This window comes from Chrysochloris asiatica, unplaced genomic scaffold, assembly GCF_000296735.1.
Source record: "Chrysochloris asiatica unplaced genomic scaffold, ChrAsi1.0 scaffold00001, whole genome shotgun sequence".
NCBI lineage: Eukaryota > Metazoa > Chordata > Mammalia > Afrosoricida > Chrysochloridae > Chrysochloris > Chrysochloris asiatica.
The window spans coordinates 30,572,324-30,580,115 of record NW_006408519.1 but is presented as its reverse complement, the minus strand read 5'-3'; the positions used below and the strand labels follow the sequence as shown (position 1 = coordinate 30,580,115).

The 7,792-nt window shown below is 40.5% G+C and overlaps 1 protein-coding gene across 1 annotated transcript in view; it reads right to left on the bottom strand.

The window, feature by feature from the left end:
- FER1L6 (fer-1-like 6 (C. elegans)) overlaps positions 1-7,792 on the bottom strand; it is a 152,086-nt gene that overhangs the window by 108,467 nt on the left and 35,827 nt on the right. The window contains exon 13 of the mRNA XM_006830693.1: positions 4,515-4,635. Coding sequence (XP_006830756.1) covers positions 4,515-4,635 — 121 coding nt within the window. The remainder of the gene's footprint in view (positions 1-4,514; positions 4,636-7,792) is intronic.

Sequence of the window (7,792 nt, the reverse complement as noted above, 5' to 3'; positions counted from 1 at the left end):
GGCTTTAGCTGGGTGGTGGGGTAGGTTGCTTATGGTCATGACTATATATTTGTATACCTAATAATTGCACTTTCCCTTTAAGACCTCAAAAATGGGATTCCATTCAATGGCTTGAAGGAAAATGTATATGCTGCCATTACTTTGCTAGAATTTACCAAAAAAAAACGTTTTTTGCCAATGAGCTCTGGTAACATAGTGATTTATACATTGGACTGCTCACTGCAAGGTCAGCAGTTAGAATCCACCAGCTGTTCCATAGGGGAAAGAAGAGGCTTTCTGTTCCTGTAAAGATTTAGAGCTTACAAACACTACTTAAGGTCACTATGAGCGGGAATCGACTTGACGGCAGTGAGTTTGGGTTTTAGCACTTTCTCTGTCTCATGCCAACATCTGGGGCTTGAGGACATGTGCTTCCTTTTTCTCTACTTCCCTAGAAGAACGGGCAACATCATAGAGTAGTTTAGAGTATGAGCCATAGGTTTAGACTGCCTAGGTTCATTCAAATGCAGACTCTATAACAGTTTTAAGTGCCCAGAACCCCTTATGTACAGCTTCCGCATCTCTAAAATGGAATAATAGGACCTGCCCGCAACACCATAAGGAGTTGTGAACTTCCTCAAACAATGCTTAAACCCATTGCCACGGAGTTAATTCTAAATAACAGAGACCCTGAATGACAGGGTACAACTATCCATAGGGTTTCCAAGGCTGTAATTTTTAAGGGGAGTCCTGGTATGGCACTGTGGGTTAATGCCCCAGAGTGCAAAGCCATTAGAACTGTAAGGTCAGTGGCTCAAGCTCACCAGCTGCTCCTCTGAAACCCTATAGAGGGTCACTATGGGTCTGAATCGACTCAACGGCACTTCACAACAACAACAACAACAATTTTTAAGGTAGCAGGCCTCTGCATCTTTTTCATGCCAAGGGTTTGAAATGCCAATGTTTTAGTTAAGAGCTGAGTGCTTAACCATCATACTACCAGGGATCCTTAAACAGTGTTTGGTGTTTAGTGAGCACCCAATCATGTTACTGTGAGGAGGTACTGATATGCCACAGTGGAAGGAGTCCTGTGACTGAGAAAGGAGTAAGAGATGAGTGTCAGAGATTACTATGGTTTCTAAGAGAAATTCTGATTTGTTTTGTCAAGGCTCTTAGAAATAGATTATTGTGTATGAGAGAGAGACAAGACCAGCCTTACAAGGAGAGTCTGTGGCCTCCACATGGTGTGACATTCAGCCAACCTTTCTGACTCCATTCAGATTCATTCTTCATGAGGCCCAGATTCTCCAAGACCACAGACAACACATGACTTTATGTAATTAGAGACAAAGGTTATAAAGCAAACAGGAGACAGATATGTGTTCTTCCCTTAGTGTAATTTTGAGGTAATAGGAGGTAAAGGGCCGGGGTCATTGGGTGAAATCTGGTGGAGCAGACAGTAGCTGTGAGAAGTATAGAAAGTAAGGTGCATGGAATGGGGAAAAAAATGTCAGAGAAAGAGAAAAGGATTCAGTAAGGGAAGGTGAAATGCCAAAGAGTCCGAGATCCCCCATTTATTTTCCTCTCTGAAGGCTGGATGGGACAACATAGCATTTCCTGTGTTTGGGGGCACCATTTAAAAAATGTTCATGATTAACTAATTATAATAGTGGTTAAATAGTTAATAGCACTATTATTCAAATTTACACACCAATCACTAAAGCCAGTCATGATGAAATTGAAGAATTGGAATGCAAAGGTTGGAAACAAAGAGGAAGGATCAGTATTTGTAAAATATGACCTTGGTGATAGAAATGATGCTGGAGATGGCAAGATATAATTTTGCAAGACCAATGACTTCATCATTGCAAATACTTTTAAACAACATAAAATATGTTTTGTAGATGACTATACACATGGACCTCACCAGATGGAATATGCAGAATGCAAACTGACTACAACTGTGGAAAGAGACGATGGAAAAATTCCATATCATCAGCCAAAACAAGGACAAGGGCAGATTGTGGAACAGACCATCAATTGCTCATATGCAAGTTCAGTCTGAAGTTGAAGAAAATTAAAACAAGTCCACAAGAGCCAAAATATGACCACCTGAATTAAGTGATCATCTGAAGAACAGATTTATGTATTAGACACTAAAGATCAAAGATCAGAACATTTGTGAGATGACATCAAGAATATCATACAGGAAGAAAGCAAAAGGTCATTAGTAAGACAAGAAAAAAAGAAAAGACCAAAATGAATGTCAGAAGAGATTTTGAAACTTGCTCTTCAGTGTAGAGTTGCTAAAGCAAATGAGAAAAATAAGGAGGTAAAATAGCTGAATAGAAAAATTTAAAAACTAGCTCGAGAAGACTGAGTCAAATATTATAATGAAATGTGCAAAAACCTGGAGTTAGAAAACCAAAAGGAAAGAATGCACTCAGCATTTCTCAAGCTGAGGTAACTGAAGAAAGAATTCAAGCCTTGACTTGGAGTATTGAAAGAATCTATGGACAAATTATTGAATGTAGAAAGCATCAAATGAATATGGCAGGAAGACACAGAGTCACTGTACCAAAAAGAAATGGGCAATGTTCAACCATTTCAAGAGGTAGCAAATAATCAAGAGTCAATGATCCTAAAGGAAGAAGTCCAATGTTCGTTGAAGGCACTGGGAATTGATGGAATGCAAATTGATATCTTTCAACAAACTGATGAAGCATTGGAGGCACTCACTCTTCTATTCCAAGATATTTGGAAGACAACTACCTGGTCAACGGACTGGAAGAGATCCTATTTTTACCCATTCTAAAGAGAGATGTCCCAACAGAACGCTGAAATCTTCAGATAATATCATTAATATCACACATAAGCACAATTTTGCTAAATATAAAAATGGCAGCAACCATTCAAGGACAGAGAACTTCCAGAGGCTCCAGCCAGATTCAGAAGAGGACATGGAATGAGGGATATCGTTGCTGACGTCAGATGGATCTTGGCTTAAAGCAGAGAACACCAGAAGATGTTTACCTGTGCTTTACTGACCAAGGGAACACCAAATCGTTTAAAATTAGGAAAAGTGTGCACCCAGGGTTATGTTCTTATTCAATCTCTATGCTGAGCAAATAATCCAAGAAACTGGATTGTATGAAGAAAAACATGGCATCAGGATTTGAGGAAGAGTCATTAACAATCTGCCATATAGAGATGATACAACTTTGCTTGCTGAAAGCCAAGAGGGTTTAAAATACTTACTGATGAAGATCAAAGATCACAGCCTTTGGTGTGGATTGCATCTCAATGTAAAGAAAACAAAACGTCTCATCAGTGGACCAATTAACAATATCCATAAAAATGGAGAAAAGATTGAAGTTGTCAAAGACTTCATTTTGCTCAGGTCAACCATTAACACTCATGGAAGCAGCAATCAAGAAATCAAACGATGGGCAATTCTGCTTCTCAAGACATCTTTAAAGTGTTGAAGAGCAAAGATAGCAGTTTGAGGACTAAGGTGCACCTGACCCATGTCATGGTATTGCAATAACCTCATATGCATGTGAAAATTGGACAGTGAATAAGGAAGACCATAGAAGAGTTGATGCATTTGAGTTATGGTGTTGGAGGAGAATATTAAAAGTACCTAGACTGCCAAGAGAACAAACAGATCTGTGTTGGAAGAAGTACAGTCAGAGTGCTGTCTCTCATACTTCAGACGTATTATCAGGAGGGACCAGTCCAAAGAAGGATATCATGTTTGGTAAAGTAGAGGGTTGTAGAAAGAGAGGAAGACCCCCAATGAAATGGATTAGCAAAGTGGCAGCAACGATGGGCTCAAAGATAGTAATGATCGTGTGGTTGGCTCAGGACAGGGTAGTTAGTGTTTCATTCTGTTGTCATAGAGTCACTATGAGTTGGTCCCAACTAGATGGCACCCAACAACAACAACCAGCTGCCAGGTATTATAACTGGTGTTGTCAAAACAGTAGGAGATAGATGTTGATCTAAGAAACATACAATTTAAGAAATATGCAAGATTTCTGATGGAATATAATCTGTTCATAGCTATGAGGCTTAAAAGACCTTGGTTTCTTTGAGAAATGGAAAGGAGACCAGTGTGACTAGAAAAAAAGGAAAGAAGGAAGAGTGTATAAGTTGGACTAACAAGAAGGTGGGCCCTGTCAGCCATGTTAGGAATTGAGGAATTTATTTTAGGTGCTTCCAGTATCTATCAATTGCGTGAGAAGGTTGTAAACACCCTTCCTTTGGAGATGAGGAAACTGGCTTGTCCACAGTTTCTAAAGTATGAATCAGAGCAGGAAGTAGATATCAGGTCATCTGATTTGAAATCTAGGGGATTGGTACGCTATATTTTCATTCCCCTGGGTTTACATTGTAGAAATGTCCTCCAAATGCAGCAGACTTGATTCAGTTGTATTTAACCTGAGGTCAAGATCCTTTACTAAGTAGACAAAATGTTCCTTTTGCCCACATCTTCCCCATCTTCAAGCCCACTGCCTATGTAAGTCATGTACCAGGAGGTCCGCCATTTTCTCCAGCATGTTGGACCAATGGAGCCTGAAGGTCTGGTCTCCCCATGAACTGATGAAGTAGACACAGGGCTTCCTGGCATCAAATGGCAAATAGTTGTAATTCCTGAAAAAAACAAAAAAACACACACATATTAGGCCTGGAAGTTAGTTGGTAATCATAGTTTTCTATCAATGCAACCATGTGTTCAAGTTGCATGTTTGTTTCATTGTGATTGAAGTGAACCTTTTCAGAGTAAATTGGTTTTCCATTCAACAATATATACACAGTTTGTTTTGTGACATTGATTGCAATCCCCACAACAAAACAATACTCTTTACACTTCTAACCTGTGTTTACCATTTTCCTTCAAGCTTTTTTTTTTTCTATCCCTTCCCAACTTCTGAGCTTTAACCCTGAGCAAATATTGCCTTTTTGATTGTTCTAAAGAGTGCATACATCCCTGGTATTACTGTTTACATGGTCAAGTTTTGTGTATTGTGAACAAGGTGGGTGGCCAGGGTAGTGACTATTAGCTCCATCTTTAGCTTCTAACTGGGGAGCCCTTGAACAAGAGCAAATGAAAAGCCATGTGACTACAAAGGAGAGATTCTAACAGCAACCATGAAACTCAGGGCAAATTTTCAAATGATCACAGCAGGATTTATTAGGCAAGCCCCCCAAAAGGAAGGTCTTCAGTTGAGAGAAGAAAGAGGGGGAAAAACAATTTCTTTTTTTAAAGTGTCTATAAGCCTGACATTATGTAGGCATCTAGTAAAATAACAGATATGCTTATATTTGTAAACTGACATTATTAGAGAAATTTAAGAGGGTAATGCTATTATAATGACAACAACAATTGTATTAAGGAGGGTGATGGCAGCTGCCCTTGAACTGAACTGTGCCATCCTCACCAAACAAATCTTTAGTGTTCCATGGCTTGCTATCCTTCCATCCATCCATCCATCAAATATGCATTACTGCCACTTATTTGTGTTAATAATGAAGGCGACTGGCTTCTGAGAGGCAAGATGGATAGCACCATCACCAGTAGGGGCATATGCAGCCAAATGCCAACTCTAAGGGTGACAGTTGGATGTGTTTAAATATTGATGAGAAGGTAAAAAGTTGAGACTAAAGACAGGAGAGGAGATCATTTGTAAATGTTGGTTCCCAAGGAGGAAGGGAATAAGGTACAGGAAAAAGTTGAAGAAGCTCCCTGCCTAATGACAGCTGTTTTCATGAGTAGGTTGCCCCATGACCTTGGGAATTTGCCCCCAAATACCGAGGATGGCTGAAGGAAGACCACGGCCAAGTTCTTAGAATGAGCATGGTAGGACAGGTGAGCCTGAAAACTGTGAAAAATGTTTGGAGCAACGTGCCTGTGGAGAGAAAGAGAAACTGGGAGAGAGCGTTTTGTTTCCATTCTAAAAAAAAATCTAAAGAAAACTCAGCTAGAAAAAGTGGATGGTTATTCTTTTTAGCTTGCTAACCCAAATTTGTTCTGAAGGAGACAATAAAATTAGCAAAGATGCCCCCCATGGCCTGCTCTGCAGAAAATAAACCAGCAGGTGTCTATTCAGAAGAGAAGCCAATAAGTTCTTGGCAGAAACTGACATCATTATTGCAGCGAGAACACAACAAAGGTTAGAATTCAAACTGCTCTCTTTATATTTTATATTAGCTCTTTTTAAATGACTGCACAGAGAATCCTTCTACTAAATAAATACCCAGCCCATATTGCATGTTGTTCCTAAGTTTCTTTGGTTTGGATGATTCTGTGCTAATGATGGTCAAGCCTTCCTGGTCTTACTGGGCCAAAACGGACCCGGAGGCTGTGGCTTCTTGGGAAAACTGCAGTGCAGATGGAGGACAGCAGATGGAAGGATGCTGTGTTTCCAGTCGAACGAAAAGACTGCCAGTTTGACAGCTGTCCTGACAGAGAACCAGCCTGTGACTTTCAGCCAGGGCAGGCCTGCTGCCATCCTGAGAATCAAATGATGACCCGCCACATTCCCTGTCTCCAACACCAATCTCATTTCCACTGTACGTTCATGCACACGCTTTATCAACTGGGAAGGTCAGGAGAAACACAAGTGATATTGAATGGAAGTAGAAGGGTCTGCTGCAGAAGACAAATGTGTGCGCTCTGTGCATGTTTGTGTGCATGTATCACATGTGCTGCTGTTGATGTTGTTAACTGCCCTCCACGGTCAGTTCTGACTCATAGCAAGCCTGTATAAAGTTTTCAAGGAGTGGCTGGTGGTTTTGAACTGCTAATCTTGCAGTTAGTAGTCTAGTGCTTATCCTAAAATGACACTAAGCATGTGTAGGGGTCTGTTACAGACACAGAGTCTTTGAAGTCATCTGCTGTGTTCTTGGCTTGCCACTATGTGGACAGAGCCTCAATATGGTGACTTAGAAATATACCGAAAACCCAACTGTTCCCACAACCAGCAGTATGGCTTATTTTGGTCTCCTCAGGTCAGCCAGCCAGCACTACTATGAGATCCATCTAGAGCCCACCTTGAGGTTCTCAGCTCCTCTAAAACCCTTCCCACACTTTGTTGCAAGTGATCTTCTCTTTTTGGTTGACCCTCAACTTTACCAAATATGATGTCCTTCTCCTCCTGGCACTTGTTCCTCAAGATAGCATGTCTGAAGTATGAGAAATAAAGTCTCATCATCCTGGCTTCTAAGGAGCATCTGATTGTGCTGCTTCCAACACAGATATGTTTGTTCTTCTGGCAGTCTGTGGTACTTTCAGTATTCTCCCATACCATAGTTCACAGGCATCAATTCTTCTATGGTCTTCCTTACTCCTTGTCCAGCTTTCACATGCATATGAGGCTTTTGAAAATATCATGGTTTTGGTCAGATGCACCTAACTCCTCAAACTGACATCTTTGCTCTTGAACACTTTTAAAGAGGTCTTGTGCAACAAATTTGCCTAATGAAATACGTTGTTTGATCTCTTGACTGTTGCTTCCATGAGTGTTAATTGTAGATCCTAGCAACATGAAGTCTTTGACGATTTCAATCTTTTCTCCATAATTTACTCAAAAACATTTGTGATCACTGTTGTTGTTGTTAGGTGCCATTGTGTCAGTACTAATTCATAGTGACCTTATGTACAGCAGAACGAAACACTGCCCGATCCTGGGCCAACCTCACTATTGTTGTCACACATGAGTCCATCGATGCTGCCACTTGACCAATCTATCTCGTTGGGGGTCTTTCTTTTTCTCTGACCCTCCACCTTACCAAACATGATATCCTTCTC